Consider the following 25,102-nt stretch of genomic DNA (forward strand, 5'->3'; position numbering starts at 1 on the left):
CCTATATTGGGTGCAGAAGGCCCAAGTTCAGACTTTCTTGAGGGATAGCCCTTTGCAGGCAGCCCAGTTAGAGGCCAGAGTCACATATGTAGTGGATCCTCTGTACATTTTAGTTCGGACGTCGGCCAGGAGAATGGTTTCGATTGTGGCGGGCTGCAGGCTTCTATGGTTGCGCATTTGATCAGCGGACATGTGGTTTAAGACTCAGCTGTGTAACCTCCCCTTTAGAGAGAAGTTCCTGTTTGGGGAAGATTTGGATAAATTGATGAAGACATTGGGAGAATCGAAAGGTAACAAGTTGCATGAGGATAAGCGGACTATTAAGGCCCGTCCCCCTCAGTCGATGTTTAGGGATTCACGGAGGTTTCACTCAGGCAGAACCACTTTCTAACATTCCTTCGAAGTCAGCCAGCAGTCACCAAAAGTCCTTTTGTGGAGGCCACAGAGGTTCCAGAGATGATCAAGGGGCTGGTGTTGGAATGTCATCACAATGAAGCCAGAGCCCCCACTCCCATGTAGAAGCTGTAAGGGACAGATTGTCCAGCCTTTACAAGGAGTGGGCCAACATTACCTCGGACTGCTGGATATTGGAGGTCATAGAGACGGCTATGCTCTTGAGTTTTTGTGTCCGGTCAGGGAGGCCTTTCTTGAGTCTCATGGCTTCTCGAAGCAAGCAGGAGGCTGTGGGGGGGATGCTGCAAAGACTACTGGATTTGTATTCCATAGTGCCCATGCCATGGGAGGACCACGGGCAGGACAGGTGCTCCATTTACTTTGTGGTTCCCAAGAAGGCGGGTACATTTCATCCCATTCTTAACCTGCAGAAGGTGAACGGGGCCTTTTCGGGTGCTGTGTTTTCAGATGGAGACACTGCGAATGATGGTAGCGGCTGTCTGCAAAGGAGAGTTCCTGGCGTCCATGGACTTGAAGGAGGCATATTTTCATATCCTGATTCGGCTGGACCATCAGACGTTTCTTAGCTTCATGGTGTTGGTTCAACATTTTCAGTTTTGGTCTCTTCCTTCGGCCTGGCAACAGTGCCACAAACTTTCACAAGGGTGGTGGTGGCTGTAGCTGTACGCAAGGAGGGAGTTCTGGTTCATCTGTACCTGGACGATTGGCTCATTCGAGAAGTCTGAGGAGGAATCAAGTTGGCAAAAAGTCAAGCGGAAGAGAGGATTGCCAAGGAGATAAAAAATGGTGACAAAACATTTTTCAGATACATCGGCGAAAAGAGAAAGATCCAAAGTGGTATAGTGAAATTGAAAGGTGGTAATGATCAATGTGTTGAGGGAGACGAAGAAATGGCAGAAATATTAAACGAATACTTCAGCTCTGTGTTCACTAAAGAAGACCCTGGAGAAGGACCATCTCTACACAACAAAAAACTGGTGGGAAGTGGAATAGATGAAAATCCTTTTACAGTAGAAAATGTGTGGGAAGAGCTAAAGAACCTGAAAGTGGACAAAGCCATGGGGCCTGATGGGATTCATCCAAGGATATTGAGGGAGCTCAGAGATGTTCTGGCGGGTCCGCTGTGTGACCTGTTCAATAGATCCCTAGAAACGGGAGTGGTGCCGAGTGATTGGAGAAGAGCGGTGGTGGTCCCGCTTCACAAGAGTGGGAACAGGGAGGAGGCTGGCAACTACAGACCGGTCAGCCTCACTTCGGTGGTGGGAAAAGTAATGGAGTCACTGCTGAAAGAGAGAATAGTGAACTATCTACAGTCCGGAGAATTGATGGACCAGAGGCAACATGGATTCACCAGGGGAAGATCCTGTCAGACAAATCTGATTGACTTTTTTGACTGGGTAACCAAGGAATTGGATCGAGGAAGAGCGCTCGATATCATATACTTGGATTTCAGCAAAGCTTTTGACACGGTTCCGCACAGGAGACTGGTGAATAAAACGAGAAGTTTGGGAGTGAGTGCCGAGGTGGTGACCTGGATTGCAAATTGGTTGACGGACAGAAGACAATGTGTGATGGTAAATGGAACCTTCTCTGAAGAGAGAGCGGTGTTAAGTGGTGTACCGCAAGGATCGGTGTTGGGACCGGTCCTGTTCAATATCTTTGTGAGCGACATTGCGGACGGGATAGAAGGCAAGGTTTGTCTTTTCGCGGATGACACTAAGATCTGCAACAGAGTGGACACGCCGGAAGGAGTGGAGAGAATGAGACGGGATCTAAGGAAACTGGAAGAGTGGTCGAAGATATGGCAGCTGAGATTCAATGCCAAGAAGTGCAAAGTCATGCATATGGGGAGTGGAAACCCAAATGAACTGTATTCGATGGGGGGGGAAAGGCTGATGTGCACGGAGCAGGAGAGGGACCTTGGGGTGATAGTGTCTAATGATATGAAGTCTGCGAAACAATGCGACAAGGCTATAGCAAAAGCCAGAAGAATGCTGGGCTGCATAGAGAGGAATATCGAGTAAGAAAAGGGAAGTGATTATTCCCTTGTACAGGTCCTTGGTGAGGCCTCACCTGGAGTACTGTGTTCAGTTCTGGAGACCGTATCTACAAAAAGACAAAGACAAGATGGAAGCGGTACAGAGAAGGGCGACCAGGAAGGTGGAGGATCTTCATCGGATGACGTACGAGGAGAGATTGAAGAATCTAAATATGTACACCCTGGAGGAAAGGAGGAGCAGAGGCGATGTGATACAGACTTTCAGATACTTGAAAGGTTTTAATGATCCAAAGACAACGACAAACCTTTTCCGTAGGAAAAAAATCAGCAGAACCAGGGGTCACGATTTGAAGCTCCAGGGAGGAAGATTCAGAACCAATGTTAGGAAGTATTTCTTCACGGAGAGGGTGGTGGATGCCTGGAATGCCCTTCCGGAGGATGTGGTGAAGACCAGAACTGTGAAGGACTTCAAAGGGGCGTGGGATAAACACTGTGGATCCATAAAGTCAAGAGACCGCCAATGAAGAGTGGGTGACTCGCCAGAATGATGGCTACTGCCTGGAGACAATACCCTTATTCAATAAACGTACACATGCTTACTGTGACTCCAACATCGTTCTAGCTTCAACAGCAAGAGGAAATGTGGAATAAAGGATCTGCACTCACAAAGGGGGGAGTAGCTGGCTTGTTACGGCGGTTACTACCCCAAACCAAATAAGCCTGTTACTTCAATTTCTATGCATATACAGCATAGTTCTCTGCTTCAACGGCAGGGGAGAAGAAAAAACTGATACTACACACATCCAGCAGAGCTCTCTGCTTCAACGGCAGGGGAGAAGAAAAAAGGGTTTGCACTCACAAAGCGGGGAGTAGCTGGCTTGTCACGGCGGTTACTACCCTAAACCAAATAAGCCTGTTACTTCAATTTCTATGCATATACAGCATAGTTCTCTGCTTCAACGGCAGGGGAGAAGAAAAAACTGATACTACACACATCCAGCAGAGCTTTCTGCTTCAACGGCAGGGGAGAAGAAAAAAGGGTTCGCACTCACAAAGCGTGGAGTAGCTGGCTTGTTACGGCGGTTACTACCCCAAACCAAATGTGCCTGATACTTCACTTTCGATGCATATCCAGCATGGCTCTCTGCTTCAACAGCATGGGAGAAGAATAAACTGATACTTCAAGCATATCCAGCATAGCTCCCTGCTTCAACGGCAGGGGAGAAGAAAAACAACCAATAAGGGCTGTATAACATAGTCTGAGTAAAACAAATAAGCATAGGTGTAGCTTGCTTATTGCGGCGGTTACTACCCCTACTACCCCTAACTTATCAAGCTAGATATTTCACTTGGATGCAGCTCCATCACTGCTTTCTACATTAATGGTGGGGGTGGAAGGGAAATAGAACAAAGAGCTAAGAGAAACAGATAAGTATGAGAGAAAAAGTGTGTGAAGCTTGCTGGGCAGACTGGATGGGCCGTTTGGTCTTCTTCTGCCGTCATTTCTATGTTTCTATGTTTCTATATGTTTCTATGAATATGAGAGGCCACTTCAGTGGGTAATTAAACACCTTGCCCAGCTACTTTGTCTTGTTACTGACTGCTTGGGATTACTTACAAGTGCTTAGGTCCATGGCGTCCCCGTTGGATATGATTCCATGGGCATTTGCACTCATGAGACCTCTTCGGCATACTCTGTCTAGGTGGGATCTGTTGTCAGAACAGTATCATATGCCATTGCCCCTGCTGTGAGAATCCAAGTCCAGTCTCTCTTGGTGGCTGTCTCTGTGCAGTCTGAGGAAGGGAATGGACCTGGAACTCCTGGACTGGGTGGTGGCCACCACAGATGCAAGTCTCAGGGGTTGGGGTGGTGTGCTTGGATCAGACAGCACAAAGTCTGTGGTCGCTGAGAGAAAGTCTTGTCCATCAATCGCCTCAAGACAAAGGTGGTTCATCTGTCCCTGCAGGTTTTTCTTCCCCCTGGTCAGGGGGCGGATGGTTCACATGTCTTTGGATAATGCAAAAATGGTGGCTTACATCAACCGTCAAGGCAGGACGAAGAGTCAGCGGTAGCTTTGGAGGCACAGCATTTGTTCATGTGGGCAGAGTGCCATCTCAAGGGCGCAGTGGCCTTTCATGTTGTGGGGGCGGAAAAAATATAGGCAGATTTTTCTCAGCAGGCAACAACTGGTCCCGGGGGAGTGGGAGTTGTCCCACAAGGCTTTGGAACCACATTTGTGCCAGGTGGGGTGTCCCAGCTGGATCCCATGGCGATGCTGGTCAATGCACAGACAGGTTTTTCAGTCGCAAAAGAGAGGTCAGTTCAGTGGGTCTGGATGCTCTAGTGTGCCCTTGACCGACAGGGCTCCTTCTGTGTTTCCTTCTTGGCCTCTGGTCGATCGAATCCTGAGGTGCATCCCAGTTCTGTGGTGCTGGTAGAGCCCAAGTGGCTGCGGCATCTTTGGTTTGCAGATCTAGAGCATCTGGCGGTGGACAGGCCCCTTCGGCTGGCTCATCTGCCAAAGTTGCTATGTCAGGGTCCCATATTTTCAGATCGGCAGGATCACTTTTGTCTTGTGGCTTGGCTTTTGAGAAGCAATGGCTGCACCTGAAAAGTTATCTCCACATTTCTCCAGGCACGTCAACCTGCCACTTCCTTGGCATATGTTCGGGTCTGGAAGGCGTTTGAGACTTGTATAACCTGTCAGTGGAGGTTCCTCTTATCTTGGAATTTTTGCAACAGGGCTTGTCTAAGAGTCTAGTCTATAGATCCATTTGTGTTCAGGTATCTGTATTGGGTGCTCTTTGGGGCAATGGAGGTCCATGGTCTCTCTTCCGGATGTGGGTCATTTGTTTAAAAGGGGTCAAGAATTTGTAACCTCCGGTCCAGAAGTTACGTCCAGTTTGGAGCCTTAATCTGGTCTTGCGTATTTTGTGTGGGGCTCCGTTTGAGCCTTTGCGGAGAGCGGTGCTGAAGGACATGATTCTGAAGGCCGTTTTCCTGTTGGCCATCTGTTTGGCCAGATGGGTTTTGGAGTTACAGGTTCTATCTTACAGGAATCCCTTTCTATGGATTTACATTGACGGGGGTTTCCTTGCAGACTGTCCCCCCTCCTTTTTGCCTAAGGTGGTGGTCTCCTTTCATGTTGATCAGTCAGTAAACCTTCCACCTTTCCCAGAGTGGTCTAAGGATTCCCCGAGGGACAGGGAGGCTGCATCTTTTGGATGTGAGGAATACTGTTACGTTATCTGGAGATGACAAATAGTTTCCAGTGCTCTGATCACCTTTTTTGACCTGTATGGGGGCAGGAAGAAGGGAGAGAAGGTCTCTAAGGCTACTATTTCCCGGTGGTTGAAGGAGGCTATTTGCACAGCCTGTATTTGTATGGACCTTAGAGCTCCAGTGGGGCTGAAGGCGCATTCCACAAGATCGTTGACCACTTCCTGGGCAGAATGGCAGCTGCTGTTGCCTCAGGAAATTTGTAGGGCGGTGGTGTGGTCCTTGCCGCATACGTTCACCAGGTATTACCGCTTGCGTGTGTGGGCATGGGAAGAAGCGTCCTTTGAGAGTGTTCTGCGTGCGAGTCTTTCAGGTTTCCGCCCAGTCCGGGGATGCTTTGGTACATCCCACTTGTCTGGACTAAACTGGGTATGTTCAGGAAAGGAAGATTGGTTCTTACCTGCTAATTTTCGTTCCTGTAATATCACAGAGCAGTCCAGACCCATTCTGCCACTACCAAAAGACTGTATTTTTTTTGGGGGGGGGGAGGGGTTTGTCAACTGGTGGTTCAAGTTTGCTTTTTAGAGTATATGGACAGTTTTTGATCATGGTTTGGGTTTTTCAAATTTAGTGTGTTGGGCTCAAGAGGTTTTTTTGGGGGTTTTTTTTTTGTTTTGTTTTGTTTTAGATAGGGTTGGAAACTCCTGTTTCCCCATTCTCCCGAGAGATGGGTTTTGGGGATCCATATTGGCTTGGGTACAGGTCAATACTGAAGAGGGTGCCGGTGGCACTCTCGGATATGTAGCAGTGCCTCAAAGTTTTGTTTCTCTGACTCCATCTGCTGGTAAGGATGCAAAACCCACTTCTCTGGACTGATCTGTGGTATTACAGGAATGAAAATTAGCAGGTAAGAACCAATCTTCCTTTATTCTCGCATGGTTTAAAAAAAATGCCGACTTGTGGGAGTATGTCCTATTTTATTTTCGTGCATAAAATATACACACTTATGTTTTAAAAATAGGAAATATGTGCATTCAGTGCATAAACTTTCAGTTCACTGCATGGATTTGCGCATAAGCATACATATACACGTATGTTCTGGGCTAAAGATGTACATATCTTATAATATATGTAGGTTATAAAATACGATCCTAGATCTGTATGCAGCCATATAGGTGCATATATGCTGTTGTGCGTAGTTGTTTGAAAGCTATGCTCTTAGACGGTAACTTTTAAACAGCCACAGGGACGCACATGTATGAACATGCCGGCTCACACTATTGCACGTGACCATTTTATAACATACACGTGTATGTGCGCACATGTATGCACATACAGCCTATTTTATATGGACGCATGCAGTTGCCACCTCCCCCCACATAAGTTGGGGGGGGAGGGATTTTGGTATATCCGCGCACCAATGCGATTACCAGTTTTCCCAGTTCTTGTCCAGTTTGCCCAGTTAAAGGATGAGACTTCCTAACCCCCCTAGTTAATTAGCCTACCTTTTACCCTATTAGTCCCAACCCTTAAAACCCCGTTAACCTCTTTAGTTCTTTTTGTTTCAGGACTTAACGTGCCATCCATGGCCGAAGTAAAGCTACATGGTAGGGGACCTTGTGCAAGTAAATACTTGCGTGCAGATTTCATTGAGGAATCTAGGAACGCCCACAATCCATCCCTTTTTTTTTTTCAAAATTTTTTGTGCACATACCAGGAGATCTGCGTGTACTCACGCACTTTAAAAAAATCCGCACGATGCACGCTGGCCCGCCATATGCGTGCATCTCCCAGCTTTGGCGCATTAAGGCTTTTAAAATTTGCCTTTTAGATTGTAAACCCTCTGGGAACAGTACCTGAATGTGTAATCCATTTTAAAGTGTCACAAAAGGCAGAATATAAAATTAAAACAAAATACTGGAGGAAGCACATGATGGTTCTCTGACAGCCAGTTGAAAGAAGTAAAGAGGAAGACAAAATGTTGAAAAAGTGAACTTGTAGAAGCATTAAGAGATTTGTTTCCAACAGGTGTTGTGTTTTAGTTTTGTTTTTTTTCTAACTTCTAATTTACTTTCACATTTGTTAGCTTGGGGGAGGTGCAAGGAGCCGTGTCTTAGCAGACGGAATGACTCGTGGGCCTGTTGTGAAATTGCCCACTGCCTGTCATGCGGCAGAAGTAAAGGCGTGGCTAGAAAGTCCAGAGGGCTTCAAAGTCATTAAAATGGCATTTGATAGCACCAGTAGGTAAGTATTTATTAGCAAAACTCAGACTTGTTTTTATCACATCCTTTTCCTGTTCAGTCTGTATTCAGCATAATATTTAAAGGTGGCAAGTTAACTTGGAAAGCTATTGAAATAGACCGTGGCCTAGATTTAAGCACAGGCCTACTAGGACTGTGCCTAGAGCAGCAAAATTGGGGGGTTGGGTGTGATAAATTTCCTTCTGCCAATCCTGCCCCACACCTCCAAAAGTGCTTCTGCTGTCACCACCCCTTCCCTGCAGACCTCTGCTCCAATGCCATTTTCCTCACCGTGCAGGGACTAAGCCTGCTCTCGCTGTATTGAGAGAGTCTGTGCTGGAACAGAGGGCTATGGAAAGGGGGGAGTATGTGGGAGGGCAGTGCAGAGGTTTGGGAGGATGGCATGGCACTTGCAGTGATGGTGCCTAGGGATGTTTGCCAAATCATCGCTGGTTGTCACTTGTGATAGTCAAATGAATACATTACACTTCTCAAAGATTAGAACAGCTTCTTATAAGTATATCAAATGTACCCGTGAGAAACATGGACCATTGTCACCTGCTACGAATGCTACTATTTAATTACACTTAAAGTTTGAGAAATGTTTTTGGTAGTTGGTGTTAAGCAGCAAGTCTTATTTACCAGGAATTTATCATTTTAAATATATATATTTAGATTACTAAATTTGACCTCTACCTTTGTCCCACTGCAATTTATGGCAGTAGGCGGGTGCGTTTGGCAGGTTATGTGGGTTAGATGCTTTTTCTAAGGGTAACTTGCTGCTGACTTAATCATATGCCCTGCCTCCCTAGGCCAGTGTGTCACCTCCACAATGTGCCAGCCTGTCCTAGGTCAGTCAGCAGATTTTAGCTCCTGTACTATAGCACTGCTACCAGTCTACTGGCTGTAGTACCATCCAGGGAAGTTATGAAATAGCACACTTGCTGGGAGTAAAAGTAAATATTTGAGATTTCTATTCATGTACTAGTTTACAAAAGAGTAATTGGCCAGAGCCATGATCTTGGCTTTAAAAAATGCCAATAAAAATCTCCTCTGCATCAGTAAAGTCAAAAGTTCAGCTAAAGAATATTTGGATGCATTTCCTTGTCAACTACTGGCTCTCTAACAAGGCAGCACACATTCACCTGCTAGTGCTAAGGAACTTCTTATTCTGCTCCTCATCCAGAAATCAGTGCAAAAAAATCTTGTTAAAATACTATTTAGAATACAGGCTTTCTTATTAGAAAAGGAAGAAGAGGGTGAAAAAATAACAATTGTGTTCTTTGCAGATTTGCTCGTCTTATGAGTCTTCAGGTCAGTTTGGCTGGTCGCAACCTTTATATCCGTTTCCGGTCCCAGACTGGGGATGCCATGGGAATGAACATGATATCAAAGGTAAACAAGATTGATTTCTTCAGCACATGCATTCTTTCACAAATATCACGAGGTCCATATTCAGCTGCTCTGCGGCTCGGCAAATTCGCCAGAAACGTATTGGCTAGCTTAGCCTTTGTGTAGCCATGCTGCTGAATATATCCAGCTGTCCTAAAATTAGCTGGATGAGATATGGCTAACTTTAGGGCAGATCAACGGGACAATCGGACTTAGCCAAATAATTTATCTGGCTAATTCAGCTCCCCCAGTTACGTCCCAAAAATTATCCAGCTAGAATTTAGCCAGATAAGTTCACAAATATTCATTTAGCAAAATAACTTCTGACTTATCGGGCTAAATGCTTCTGAATATGGACTTGTACATTTTTTTACCTGGTCTTATATGGCATATGACAAATTGCAAGTGCATTGAATCCCTGCCCCAAAGAGTTTATAATCTAAGTGGGTACATGAAGCAGCTGAAGGTCTTGATCTGGCTAGGGTCATAGCCAGTGGCAGTGGCAGGATTTGAACCAAGCCCAGTGCTCTAAGCACCTGGTGACTACATCTCTCTAATCAGTCATGTATACTGACACAAAAAGCAATCAGATTTCAAAAGACAAAATATCACAGGAAAAGCAAAACAGCCAATTGAGATACAATATAATAGATCCAAAATTTTTAAAAAATTAACTTACTGCATTATCTGTAGATTTGATAAGTGATTGTGATTTGTAGTGGCTTGTTTTTTAATGCAGTGGTTTTGTTTATAGAAAAAGTTGAGGCCTACTTTTGTGAGAGCTGCTGGTATTTTTTTTGTTGCTATCTCAAAGATTAACAAAGCACTAGAAGAACATAAGAATTTGCTATACTGTGACAGACCTAGGGTCCATCAAGCCCAGTATCCTGCCCATAGTGGCCAATGGTGATCTGGCAATATCTCAAACAATAAATAGAGCCCATGCTTCTATCGCAAGGTGATAAGTAGTAGCTATTAAGTCTCCTTGATTAATAAGTGTTTTTTTACTCCAGGAACTTGTCCAGACCTTTTTTAAACCACAGCTATACTAACTGTATTAACCACATCCTCTGGCAATGAATTCTAGAGCTTAATTGTGCCTTGAAGGGGAGAGAATTTTCTGCAGTTTACTCATTTCATGGAGTGTCCCTTATCTTTATATTGTTTGAAAGAGTAAATCAGTTTTTCCCTGTATGTACCCAGATCAGTCCAGACCATGGGTTGAGCCTACTTTCCAGCAGGTGGAGACAGACTAAAACTGAAAGGGTGACCTACATGAGGACAGAGCCTATCCTGTAACCCTTCAGTATTTCTGTCTCCAGCAGGTGCATCAGCTCACCCTTCGGTCTCCTGATTTCGGCTAATTAGCCGGCTATCCTTTTTTCTTTGGATCAAGCAAGTACTTATTAGTTGTTGGATTGGCTCTATTTTTTTCCCATAAGCTTGGGACTTGAAAATAGCATGGCTAATTCAGCCTGCTTATCGATGGGGGGAAAAAGACAAGTTTGCTTACTGTAAATGGTATTTTCCATAGATAGCAGGATGAATTAGCCATGCATCCCCTCCCTCCTCCCTGGACACGCTTTTCTGCTTCCCTATTCTAATGGTTCTGCCTTCTAGCTTTTTAAGTAACTGAAGCAAATGATGACGTGCTGCATGCAGGAAGTGCCACGCAGGCGCAGCACAGCAAAGCTTTATAGTCTTGGAGGAGAAATGTCCATGAGAGTATGCTATTGGTGATGTCACCCAAATAGCTAATAGCACCCATCGCATGTAAACTTCATGTAGATTAGGCTATCAGCTATGCATTTGTTTGGGTGCACATTTTAGACTCTCTAATCTCCTTATTGCATTGGGTGCTAGTCTAGAGCATCCAAACCATGTGTAAACCTGTGTGCTAGGCTGGGTGCACTTTATTGTATCGGCCTGAGAGCATTTAGTTCTACTCGGTTTCTTATCTTTTTAACAAGTTTGAAATTCACAATAGGACATTGTCTTCTATCCCTATAACTTGTTTCCTAATGTGCCAACTAATGGCAGAGAAAAACATGTGGCTTACCTTTCCTTCATCTTCTTCCCTCTAACAGGGCACAGAGCAGGCACTTGCAAGACTACAGAGAGAGTTCCCAGAACTGCAAGTGCTGGCTGTTAGTGGTAACTACTGCACAGATAAAAAACCTGCAGCTGTCAACTGGATAGAGGGAAGGGGCAAGTCTGTCGTTTGCGAAGCCACCATTCCAGCAAAGGTGGTTAAAGAAGTAAGTCACCTTTAATACGGTACCCAGACTTGCAGATCAGTGTACAAAAGAGGAGAATGCCATAGGCAAACTTTGAGAAGTATTAGGTCTGCTAAGGGCCATAAGTACCAAATATGCCCTACATGAGAAATTTTAAAGTGATTATTACTAATAGTTTATGTTTCTGTTAGTTACCACTTTTCATAACATGGCAGTTATTATAGATGGTTTTTAAAGGGTAGGGTTTTGCTTTTTTCGGGGGGGGGGGGGGGGTGGGAGGGTTTAAAGACAGCAGGGGCATCTCTGCGGTGTACCATTATAATATCCTGTTGGTGAGTATTGGTGCATTGCACTTTCTGAGCTGCATTTCCCAGGGAGCTTACATGAAGTGTCATTAGCAATAAACAATGATTATCAGCAGATATTGACAAAACCAGAGGTTTCCTAATACTACTTGGCATATGATAGACTGAAAGAAAGAAGGGGTTAAGACCCAACAGTAAACTGTCTGTCTCCTCCCTGTCTTTTTTTTTTTTCCCCCCCCCAGGAATGGACCATTTTCTAGCTGAAATATTTCTCACTCAGTCCCCTGAAATTTAGCAAAAATGCTCATTTCACCCCATTCTCTTCCAGTGCTCTGGTTTATAGGAAGTTCCATATACTTTCTTCTTATGACATTTAAATCTGCATAATATTCTCACCTCCATCCAAATCTTTGTCCTCCTCCCCTGACTTCTGTCCTTGCTCTTTATTTGTTTTCTGTTCTTTTTCTGATCTGTCCTTGAATGTTTTTTTTTTCTTTCATCTCTCTGCTCCCTCACTTGTCCTGTCTTCTCTTTGCCAGTTTTTATCTTGCATCCTGCCTCCTAGCCTACAAGCCATCCTGACTCTACCTAACTTGCTCTTTTCTTCTTTAATTTCTTTTTTTCTTTCTGGCCCCCTCCTCACTCCCAGTGGTGAAGAATCTCACCGGTCACATCCTGGTGTCACTTTCCTCGTCTTGCTTGCTCGCTCCAGCAGAGCATGGCTCTTCCCCCCCCCCCCCCCCCCCCCCCCCCCCCCCCAATCTTTTTAATCTCCTATCGTGGAAATCGGTGGTAGACCTAAGACCCTCCACACAGATCAGACGTGTGCACACTATATCAGGGGTGGCAAATTCCAATCTTTAAGAGCCAATAACAGCTCTGATTTTCAGGATTTTTTATGTACTTATTTACTTATATTTAGCCCACACCTTTTCATTGGTAGCTCAAGACGAGTTATGTTCAGGTACAGAAGGCTTTTTATTTTCCTGTCCCCTGAGGGCTTCCTTGGTTCATGCTGCTCTAGTTACTAGACTGCTCCTGTACTCCAATCCAAAATGAATAAGCTTGAGAAACATTTGCATGCACTACCTCTTGTATGTCAATCTGTCTCATTGTGGATATTCTAAAAAACAAACAAACTATGGCTTTGTGTACATTGCTTGGCAGCCTATCTTCTCTTTGCAACCTTTTTCTAGCACTTTTTTTTATTTTTATTTTTTTTATTTTGACAGTTTTTTTGGAGATCACAAATGTGTACAGTGCATAATAGTCAAAGTTTACAGTGGGCTATTTAAGCATTGTGTGCCTCTAAACCATTGTTTCAGAAGTATCTAGCAAGAAGGTCCCATTTTCTACAGATATATAAAACAAAACTAGCATCAACTAAGTTTTTCTCTGCAGATGGGCAGGGGCTTCATGGTCTGCAGAGAGGAGTCTGTCCCCCTTGAAAATGGGGACTAAAATATGAAATGTTTATGGGAAAACTAACCTGTGAGAGGAAAGTGAATTAACACATCCTAAATTCTTTGCAGACAACCCATTAATAGAGGACCTTTTGGGCTTTTCCAGTGCAGCATGTGTGAACTGAGCTTAAATGGGTAGTAGGATTGAACACTATACTTGAAGGAAAAAACCCACCAGCAAAATACAATCACACAACATATATTTATCTTGCCAGGTACTGAAAACTTCAACAGAAGCCATGGTGGAGGTTAATATAAGCAAGAACCTGGTGGGCTCTGCAATGGCAGGCAGTGTCGGTGGTAATAATGCACACGCAGCTAATATTGTGACTGCTATCTACATTGCTTGTGGACAGGTAAAGGCACCTCACTGACTTCTCGAAATCTCATTGTACAGTGCCAGCCGAACATTTGGTTTGCAAATGTGACTCTTGCATTTTCTTTTATTTTTAATAAAAAGGATGCGGCGCAAAACATTGCAAGCTCTAACTGCATCACTCTAATGGAGTCGACGGGTCCCACGAAAGAGGATCTGTATATCACGTGTACTATGCCCTCCATAGAAATTGGCACGATTGGTGGAGGAACGAACTTGGGTCCTCAGCAGGCCTGTTTACAGGTATGGAGCTTTCCTGATAGCAATTTTTTGTAACCTATTATCTCTGAAAAACATGACTGTCATGAAATGAAGTAGATCTACAACTGTCAATGTCCATGTTCCTGGGGGCTTTTCACAGTCACAGTACATTCCCTGTACGTCCCCGGATCAGTCCAGACAGCTGGGTTTTGCCTCCCCTCCAGCAGTTGGAGACAAGCTTTTGACTGACGTTGCCCTTAAGTTGAGGTGCCACCTGCAGTCCGTCATTCTTTCTGTCTCCAGCAAATGGTGGAGGTGCAAACTCCTGCAGTCTGGGGAAAAAAAGAGACATCAAAGAAAAAAAGTAGGAGTATACAGCCCCCCAGGGAGTTGGCTAGGTCCCGGTGGGACCATCTCCCCTGGTATTTGAGGCATCCGAGCAGAGGGTCAGAGACCTTGTCACATGGGCCATCTGAAAATTGCTCTCCCTCAATGCGGCTACAAGAACTTGTGCTGTTGAACAACATGGTGACTTTTAGCACATTGAGAGGAGGCATTCATGCAGCTATGTTCAGGTCTGTGAAAGGAAACACGTGTAGATTCCAAATCCATGCATATGCTTTTCCAGCAAAAAACTCGTTTGTGTCCTGGCGATTTTCAAAGTGAAAGTCCTTGTGTGCATTCCCCTTTTGAAAAAAAATTAGAGGGTGCAAAGAGCATGGGTTACAAATATGTGCATGCTTCGTACCAGTGCAGGCAGTTTGCGAGTTGCCCCATTTTTAAAGTGTAATGCAGAACATTCTTTCTGTTGTATAGATGCTAGAAGTCCAAGGAGCGAACAGCAAGAATCCTGGAGATAATGCACGTCTCCTCGCTCAGGTCGTATGTGGAACAGTGCTGGCAGGAGAGCTGTCTCTAATGGCTGCATTAACAGCCGGGCATCTCGTGAAAAGCCACATGGACCACAATCGGTAAGAGAACAAGAAGAAAAACTCATTCTTAGGTTGTGATGGAACTTACTTTGCTTACTTACTAAGAGGGTCTTGCGTAGTAAAGACTTAACTGGGCTACTAAACTAAACGATTATCTGTATTTTGGCAAGGGTTTCCTATTCACTATGCTCCTCCCTCCAAAATAAGGAACATGTTTAGAGCTTCAAAAGGTCTTAGTAGCCTGCGAGAAGTGGGTCTGATCTTCCTGCTTTTGAAACCAGAATCTTAGTTCTTACACTAGTTCTCTTAGGATAAGAGGATCTTATCGGTTTCCATGAATATGTAGGAGGATATACAGTATGTGGGGGATCTAGTGCCTGCTTTTTAGTAATGTAAAACCACAGGGGTGGCGCATTTGAAAAATGGCTGAATCTTACTCTCTTGTTTTGGTTGTTTAGGTCTAAAACCAATCTACAAGATCTCCAAGGTACATGCACCAAGAAAGCAGCAGCGTGATCACCAGAGCCGTTTGGATCATTGCAGAAATACATACCAAGGTCGTATTGAGGGAAATGTAAAACAGACCTGTGAACTTTGAAAGGACTATGCTTGAATGAGAAAATACTGTACCAAGAAGATAAAATTGGCCAGTGATCACAGAAGCAGCTTCTCCTAGCGACCTTTGGACAATGGGTGGACATTTGGAAATAGACGGTTTGGGATATGCACACAGTGCTCAATATTTCAAGTGCTTGGCAAAAGGATCAGCACAGTGATGCTTAATAATAGCATATTCCAGCTATTGCTGAGATGAAACACATTTTGTGTTATACTTTTTATAAATGTAAAGCAAAACTTTGATTCAGTTTCAGTTGGTTAACGAATAACGTACGTTGGAATTTCTAGTGCAAAGTTGCATCCATTTTATTTTTTTTATAATAGTTTGTTATGTGTGCTGTCTTTGTTCAGGATTCTAATTTATTCATGTAAGCTTGGGCTGGAAGAAATGTTACTCTTGAAGGACTTTAATATTTAAGTAAAGAGGTTGTCTTCTGATAGGAGCAAGCAGCAGCTCACCAGCATACACAGCAGACCTAGCTGTCTGGGCAACAGGAGGTCCCAAAGTGGGTTCAGCCTTCCATATTTTTTGTGAACATACTCAGCTGTGATGGCAAAGGAAGGAGCTTTCCTTACGTACCTGTGTCCTCTCTCCGACTCTTGCTGCAGTACTGTTTGGGTAATTCTTAAAATAGCAGTTATGGCTGAGAGAATTTGCTACTGGTAGCAAGATTGTGTGTGTGTATATATGTGTGTGATTAATTTCTAAACAAATGTAGCCATTCTTGAAGGCCCATAGCGGTTTAGACTGGAGCTTTTTGTTCCAGTCATGGTCCATTTCTCTGAGTGGGGGGGAGAATTAAGCAACAGCGCGCAAACAGTGTCTGCATGAAGTTTGAGCTGGGTGTAGGACACATGCAGATTGGCTGAAAGTAGGAGCAGGAATTTGTTCATCTGTGATGCCCAGCTATTTGCTTCATATAAAATGACTTGAAAAGCTAAGCAAATACAAGTTTCATAATTACTATAGAATAAAATCTATATTTTAACATCTTCTGGATCCTTTTAAACACATTCCCTCTTCTAAGCAAAATTGCATTCATTTTTACAAAACAATCCATTGTGAGACATTGAATTTATTTGAATGCCAAGGCTTAGCTAATACTGTCCATAATGTATTTAACTGCTATAAAACTCTCTCTTCTTAGTTATCCCCAGGAATTCTCCCTGGCATTGTGTGGTGGATGAGACCTAGATGTTAGAACAACTCAATCTCACCTGACTAGCCACATATAGTAGCCTCATGACCCGTCCATATAAAAGTACTGACAGGCAGATGTTAGATGGCAGGATTTGTCCAGTCCTGCTATCTGCTAGAATCACACTGAAAGCATGATCAGACATTGGCCTGTCCTTGGTCTCCATAAGTGTGCTGCAGATTGTGGGAATGGAGACGGGGTAGGTAATTCCACAGGGGGATGTGAGCATTGATGGTGATGAAGGCTAGTACCGGTAGTTGCATTTGAACGTTGGTGTTATGTATGGTTTAATATAAAACACGTTTGCTTTCAGAGGTCACACGTTCATACATTCATTCTAATTAGTTGGGATGAATGAGCAGCCATGAAAAGATGTTATGTTGCTTTAGGATAGGGTTTTTCTCCCCCTCCCCCTCCCCCCCCCCCCTTTCCTTCATGATTCTAGTAAACATTCCTGCAGGTTTTGTTTTTCTTTTTAACATAGAGATTGCACAAGTTAAGAAAACTAGAATATTTTAATTAAGGTTCACGCAACTAATTTACACAAAGCTGTTGGGAGATGTTTTAGCAGCCATAAAAATTGCACTTTTTTTGTAAACTTACAAGCGTTGTGGCATAGTTTCAGTCTTAATAAGGTTTGGCAATGTTGCCAACCTGGGGCAGTTTAGGTGCTCTGTGAAGCTGAAATGGTGACTGTGAGCAGGAGCATTTGTCTCTGTGCCCTGCCATGCAGAGGGACCCTGGCTTAGATTCCCAGCTCGGGTTATATCCGCTCCTTGGATGGGCCGGGGCTGCTGCGGAGGCAGTGTTCACAGCCCGTGGGGGGGGGGGGGGGGGAGGGTAGAAGGTTTCCCAGTCGTCGAGCTGTGAAGACACTAGTGGGCCCACGAAAGGAGCCCTAGTGCATGACCTCTGGCCAAGGACTGTTGCTGTGGGAGGGGGAATCCCTGGGGATTTGTAAATGAAAGCTTATGGTGCCATATCCCAGTTCCAGTTGAGCTGGAAGCACAAAGGAGCAGAGGGAAAATGCAGTATCAAAAACAACAACAAAAATAAACACATGTCTGTGTGTCTGTGTGTGTGTGTGTATATATATCTTTATTGCCTAATATAGCAAGTGGATTTCTGCCACTCCGGGCTACATACACAACGTGTATCATGCCATAATTATTGTTGCATTCAAGGTTCCCTGGCCATCGTTCTGGTTTGAGAAATAGCATACTGATCACATCCTTCCACAAGAATGGTTATAAAGAAGTCCGTGGTAGGTAGGGAAACGTAAACATGCAGTCCTTAATAGATAATGGACCTAAGATATTCTGGTCCATTGGCTAATCGTGCCTTTGCATAGACTTATAGAATAGGAGAATATACTTCCCCCATGCATCACTGCTGTACCAGAATTTTGCTTAGTTCATTTGGTATCTCACAAGACTAAGGACTTCTTCAGTAGCTGGACACAGACTCAGAGCTTTGGCTGGGGAGCCTCTGTTAAGTACTTACTATTTTTGTTTTTGTAATTATACACTAGTTTTCATTTTAAATTAATTTTGTTGAAACTTGAGGTTTCTAGGTACATGGTGTCACTAAAAAAAAAAAAAAAAAAAAAAAAGCACCCTCACTATGCCAAATTATAGACTCAATCTGAATATTTATCTTCTGCCAGTATTCACAAAGCAGTTCCTCTTCATGAATACCACATTGAGTTGCTCCGTTTATGACTATTGAGCCATGGTTCATTGTTTATGAAAGGTTAATACTGACAGAGCAGTGAGTGTTTGATCAATATTTATACTGGTGAATGTAACTGACATTGTCTTGCACAGATTGCATTTTGTTCTGGTGTTTTTCAGTTTCATTAAATGATGGAAAATAAGTGTCCTGTTTTTTTTATTTTTTATTTCCACTATGATCTGTCAGAGCAAATGCAGAGAAATACATAGAAGGACAAAACAGTTTGAGGTCAATATTCAGAAGCCATTTAGATGGATAACTGAAGTTGCAAGATGGATTTCGACTTAATGGTTACGTGTCTAATTGCACCTTATAGGAGGGGGGGTAGGGTGTGAATGTTTGATGTCTGTGGTATGAATGAATCTTGGTTGTGGAGTGGGGGTGGGTGGGTATGGTTTCTAATGTAAAAGGGGCTTTGGTGTTCTTACTGTTAATGACACTGTTCTGGTTTGCTACTGTTTGCAGTTTGCTGTTTGATGCCTCTGATGGCTGCCTTCCCTGTTAATAAAAGTATTTTGACAAAAAAAAAAAAAAGTAGGGGGCCTTCCAGCAGGGGGTGGGGAAGTTTCTGGGTGGAGCAAAGTTAGCCATAGAAGTTATACAGCTAACTCTCTAATATTCAGAGGTAGCTGCTTAACTTATGTGGCTAACTCTGGTCTGTAGTAGGGCTGGCCTACAGTTGGCCAGATATACCTATCCAGCTACCTTTTAAGATAGCTGGGGATATTAAGTGGCACAATCATGCTGCTGAATATCCCCCTTAAATTAGCTGGATCTGGTTAACTTAAGTAGCCTCTTCAGCTGAATATCAGCCCCTTCGTTTTTGGAGGTCTGGTAATGCCACAACTTTCTCATGGTCATTCTCTCAGCTTAACATACAAGTTTGTTTTTCTACATGCTATCAAATGGTTTAAGAAATCCAGTCCCCTGATTACAAAGGTCATTTTTTTTTTTTTTTGTGGCAATAAAAGCCACCATTTAAACATCAGATCCTACTAGATTCTTCAACATACTAGCTTGTCATTCTCAGCTCTTCTGTAGACTCGTTTTCTTGGTCCCCAAGCAGGATATTCAATGATCATACATGATATGCATTTGTGTAAGAATTAGGTTAGTTTGCATATTTTTGTTCCTTTGAAAATTGGACCTTGTTTTTAGGTCCATGAGCACTGGAGCTGAGAACCCCCTCCCCCCCACTCATGTCTGATTTTAGGAAGACATTTTTCAAAGTGCTAATGAAATTCCTCAAGAAATTGAGATAGCAGGCAATGGCTTATAGATTGATACTTGGTTAAAAGACAGGAACCAAAGTAGGTCTAAACCATCCTTTTTCTAAATGGAGACAGGTGAACAGTGGCATGCCCAGGGATTGGTACTGTGCTCTGTGCTGTTCTTAATATATTCATTAATGATCTGCAACTTATAGTAACGAGCAAGGTGATCACATTTTAAAAATGACACAACTACTCAAAGTTGTTAAAACAGCAATGGATTGTAAAAAAAAAAAAAAAATTGGGGGAAGACCTTGCAAGAGTAGCAGTCTGCACTAATCCACAAGAAATTTCATTTGCCATTTAGATGCCCAAAGATGTACATAGGGAAAAATAATCCCAACCACAGGTACACAATTCTGGATTCCGTAATAGAAATTACCACCCAAGAAAAGGATGTTAAGAGTCCTTGTGGACAATATTTTGAAATCCTCAGGTCAGTATAAAGCAGTAATCAAAAAAGAAAATAGAATATTATAATGGCCATGTAATTAATCCTAAATTGTGTGGGCAAGAAGACACGGACCAGGAGATCAATAGAAAAGGTCACCTTATAAAACAGTATTTGTAATACAAGAGTTCTGGCAAAAATGTTTCACATCAGACTATATAGCATATGTGCCTATAAGAAAATAAGAGTAAATCTGAAACTATTGCTAGCAACATGCTTGTGTACAGAATAGCAAAAAGAGAAGAAAATCATAGGTTTAATTCCCTTATCTTGTCCCTGAAAAGATTAGTACAACTCTGTGTGGTGTCAATGGCAAGAAAGCTGGTATAAGGCTTAAGCAATCCTCCCCCAGTCTCTGAGGGCAAAACTGCTCATGAGAACAGATCTGCATCTAGTGTCTTCGGTCTGTTCCACAGCTGGAATGGAGAACAAAGCCTCTATCCTGTCAGTGCATGGATGTGCACGTCAGATTGCTTGGTCTCAAGCAATGCTAGGTTATAAATCTGAGCAGTGTTTCACTTTGCAGTTGGGGCCATTCTGTCCTTACACATACATCTAGATGTATGTGTAAGGACAGATTACACATACATCTAGATGTGTAATCTGTCCTTACACATACATCTAGATGTATGTGTATTATGATTAGGGAGTGCAGACCAGAAGGCATCTAGATACCTTCTGGTCTGCACTCCCTAATCATAATACAAATATTTAAGAATTATTTGAAGAGGAATGAAGAATGCAATAGCAAATCTTATGTCTCTGTATCAATCCATGATGTGAGCGCACCTTGAATATTGTGTGCAGTTTTCAAAGATAGAGCTAGAAAAGGTACAGAGAGTAGGGCAACAAGAATGATAAAGGGGAATGCAATAGCTTCCTTATGAAGAAAGGCTAAACATGTTGGGGCTCTTCAGTTTGGAAAAGAAACAACTGAGCTGGGAGATAGTTTATAAAATCATGAGAGGGGTAAATGGGGGGGCAGTTATTTACCCTTTCAAATAATAAAACGAGACCACTCCATGAAATTCACAGCAGATTTAAAACAAATCATAGAAATAGATTGTGCACAATAACATTTGTTGAGAGGATGTAGTCAAGACAATTAATATAGTGGGGTTTAAAAAATTTGGGCAAGTACCTGGAGGACAAGTCCATAAACTATGAATAGCTAGAAAGCGACAAGAAATAGATCTACTCTTTGTGATGTACTAGGTACTTGCAACCTAAGCTGGGCTTTATGGGGTAGATTTTCAAAGGGTTACACGCGTAAGATACGTGTGCAACCCCCGAAAACCTACCCCTGCCTCACCCTGCGCGCGCAGAGTATCTTGCATAGGCTCAGCGGCACGTGCATGTTATAAAATCGGGCGTAGATTTGTTTGCGCCGGGTTGTGTGAAGAAATCTACGCCCACACATAAGTTTTAAAATCTGCCCCACTGTGAATTGCCCCCCTGTTGCAATCTTTTGTGATAGTACTGAATGAGACCCTTTATTTTTTCATGTGGTAAAGCTTCCCATTCCTCTTGACAAAAAGCCTCCAGATCATGTAAATTCTTTGGTTGTCTAGCATGAAATGCATGGTTGGGGACAGTTCAAAGCGGCTCAATGATGCTGAGGTCAGGAGTCTGTGATGACCATTCCAAACCTGCTCTTTCTTCTGCTGCAGCCACTGAAGGGTTGACTTGGCCTTATATTTTGGATCAATGTCATGTTGTTGTAAAGTCCCCGAGTGTGCCCCATGTACAGCTTCCTGGTTGGTTGAATGCAAATTCTTCAATATTTTCTGATAAGATGCTGCATTCATCCTGCCATCTATTTTGACTAAATTCCCTGTGTCACCACCCCAAAACAGTAGAGATCCACCTCCATGCTTCATGGTAGGGATGGTGTGCTCCTTTTCATAGCATTTATGGTTGTGACCATAAAGTTCAATTTTGGTCTCATCTCTCCAAATCAAATGGAAAATGACCATTCACAGTGGGCTATAATGAATATGGGGGTTCCTCAGGGTTCTGCTCTATTGGTGGTCTTGTTTAATATCTATCTGGATCCTATTTCCAAATTGCTTGCTAGTATTTGTGATGGCTATAAAATCTATGCTGATGATCTTCAATTTTATATTCATCTTCATTCCACTTGGAAGGATACTCTGGAGCACCTACATATGTTTGTCTTCTATTAGACAATGATTACATCAAATTCTCTGAATATGGCAAAAATAGAATTTGTTTTGATTAATCAAATCCATTCTTCAAACTCATATCCCTCCACTTCTTTTGAGAATTTGACGTTTTCAATGTGTAAAATGATTAAAAGTCTGGGAATATGGATTGATCCACAAAATTATAACAAGAAGAGCCAACACAGTAACCCGAATAGGAAAACTGTAAAAAAAAAAGGGAACTGTATCTTAAATTCAAAATATAGCCTATAGTGACGGTGTCAGCAAGCCAGACGTTGTAATTCAATCCCGAATCCAACCGGACCTCTAATCATTCACCATCACTTACAAAAAACTCTTTAATTATTTTAATGTATAACTTTCTTTTCATGTATTTTTTTCTTTTCCTTAAATTAGTCAACAAGACTTATATAGTTCACTCCATTATTAACGTGAAGACAAGGAGTAGTTGGCATTCTCTCAATGCTTAGTATGAAAAGACCGCCCAACACGGCCGATGTTTCGCTTGGTAAAGCTTCCTCAGGGGCATTTAGATAAACATCAACATGGGAGTGTTCGCCGATTCAAAATGGACCCGACGTCTCAAACATTCTTCTGCGTCGCAGGACGTCTGGTCCATTTTGAATCGGCGAACACTCCCATGTTGATGTTTATCTAAATGCCCCTGAGGAAGCTTTACCAAGCGAAACATCGGCCGTGTTGGGCGGTCTTTTCATACTAAGCATTGAGAGAATGCCAACTACTCCTTGTCTTCACGTTATTAATGGAGTGAACTATATAAGTCTTGTTGACTAATTTAAGGAAAAGAAAAAAATACATGAAAAGAAAGTTATACATTAAAATAATTAAAGAGTTTTTTGTAAGTGATGGTGAATGATTAGAGGTCCGGTTGGATTCGGGATTGAATTACAACGTCTGGCTTGCTGACACCGTCACTATAGGCTATATTTTGAATTTAAGATACAGTTCCCTTTTTGTTTACAATATGGATTGATCCCCATCTTTCCTTCAAATCTCAAATCAAAGCCATTATGAAATCAGGGTTTTTTTAAACTTTGGGTGCTTCTGGATTGAAACATCTACTCTACTTTAATGATTTTGTACTGTTGTGCAAGCTGCTATTTTTCCTGTTACTGACTATTGTAATAGTCTTCATTTGGGATTGTTCCATAGTCCTTTGCATCCCTTACAGCTTTTGATAAATGCCGCTGCACAATTAATCTCTGGCACAAAGAGACGTAAACACATTACCCCTATACTTGCAGGTTTGCAGTGGCTTCCCATAAATCAACGGATTGCCTACAAGATCAGCATGATTACATTTAAACTATTGAATTTGGATTCATGTCTTTGGGCCAATGCACTGCTAAAAGTTTACCAGCCTTCTTATCAGTTGTGGTCATCTCAACGGGGCATGCTTGATGTGCCGTCTGTGAGAGCTGCTCGCCTATCAACTACCAGATAATCTGCCTTTTCCGTGGTTGTGCTTGTTTTCTGGGACTCTCTTCCTGTGGAGTTCAGGTTAAGTCAATGTATTAAGATGTTCAGATCTTCTTTCAAAATTTTCTTCTGAAGCAAACCTTTGGCTAATTAATCAGACTGTACGAAGTTATTCAGCAGGTTAGCCTCTTTCAAAGTGTTTGAAGATTATGAGCCAATGTGTTAAGTTTTTATAAGACTTCCATGTGATTATTTGTAATGGTTCTTTATGTTTATTTCAGTCCAGCACTGAGCATATTTAAATGAGCTGACTAGTTTGCAAATGCATACTAATTAGCTCATTACTAATTAAAACCATGCAACTTAAATAGCATGGCTAAAAAAACCAGAAGCCATGTTATTTGCAATGAAGTTAGCTACACCTCAAAAGCTGTAGCTAACTTCCCCTGGAAGCATCAGGACTTTAACACACATCCCAGTTCTCCCGGGGACATAGCTTAAAGGGGCCACTTGGCCTAAGTCACCTGCCACCCCCCCCCCCCCCCCCCCCCCCCGACAAAGTGAAAAAGAAAAACAGGGGTCTTCAAAGAGTAGGGTTCTGTGGGAAGCCATTTGGGATCCTCTGTTTCTTAAAATCCTTTTTCATATGTGAGGTATCACAAAATGATAGGGGGCTGTCGGGACCGAAAGGCAGATTGGAGCTGGATAAAGCTGAAGGGCCCAATGAGAGAAAGGACAACATGGGAGCAGAGAGGGGAAGTAGGAGTTGGGGGTTGCGAGTAGAGCAAAATATAGGTCAGATTTACTAAGGCTCTTCTCCCATTCTGTATCTATGGGAAAAATCTTAGTACATTAGACCCATAGAACTGAAAGGACACAACTGGGCATCCTCAGAAAATGGAACAGATAAGGGAAGCAGAAATATAAAATACAAGAAAAAGAGAAACTAAAAACTGAAAACAATCAAATAGTCAAACAAGACAACAAAGGCTAGGAAATGTATTAGCTTGGTCTGCAATGCAATATTATTTACCTCCTTTTTGTGTTATTTTTTAACTTGATCCCTAGGTTTTTTTTAAAGTTGACCTCCTTGTTTTGTTGTCACTGAAATGGAGCAAGCCCACTTTTTGTTTTCTTTGTTTGTTGTCATTTGTCTTATTTCCATAAGAACAGTTTCTTCGTAATTATGCTGGTGGGAGGGCAAGGCAGATTTAAATCAGTTAATAGCTACTTTTTCTGCTGACAGCATTAGGCTAATCCTCTTTTTATGAAGAAGACAGTATTAAATAGTTTAATTGTACAAATTCTTCATAGCAGTGATAATTTTCTAAGAGAAAAAAAAGTGTAGCAGGTCTGGGGCCAGCGGCAGCATCCACCTTCCACTTATTCCCAACAGGGAAAAAGAAAGAAGCTCAGAAAATTTC

The 25,102-nt window shown here is 42.7% G+C and overlaps 1 protein-coding gene across 2 annotated transcripts in view; it reads left to right on the top strand.

Moving 5' to 3' along the window:
• HMGCR (3-hydroxy-3-methylglutaryl-CoA reductase) overlaps positions 1–18,208 on the top strand; it is a 44,270-nt gene extending 26,062 nt beyond the window's left edge. For both annotated transcript variants that reach the window (XM_029575083.1, XM_029575091.1), the window contains exons 14-20: positions 7,720–7,877; positions 9,163–9,268; positions 11,353–11,523; positions 13,486–13,626; positions 13,731–13,889; positions 14,664–14,818; positions 15,238–18,208. In XM_029575083.1, coding sequence (XP_029430943.1) covers positions 7,720–7,877; positions 9,163–9,268; positions 11,353–11,523; positions 13,486–13,626; positions 13,731–13,889; positions 14,664–14,818; positions 15,238–15,295 — 948 coding nt within the window. In that variant the 3' untranslated portion in view covers positions 15,296–18,208. The remainder of the gene's footprint in view (positions 1–7,719; positions 7,878–9,162; positions 9,269–11,352; positions 11,524–13,485; positions 13,627–13,730; positions 13,890–14,663; positions 14,819–15,237) is intronic.
• Positions 18,209–25,102: the final 6,894 nt, after the last annotated feature.

This window comes from Rhinatrema bivittatum, chromosome 1 (genome assembly GCF_901001135.1).
Source record: "Rhinatrema bivittatum chromosome 1, aRhiBiv1.1, whole genome shotgun sequence".
NCBI classification, from domain to species: Eukaryota; Metazoa; Chordata; class Amphibia; order Gymnophiona; family Rhinatrematidae; genus Rhinatrema; species Rhinatrema bivittatum.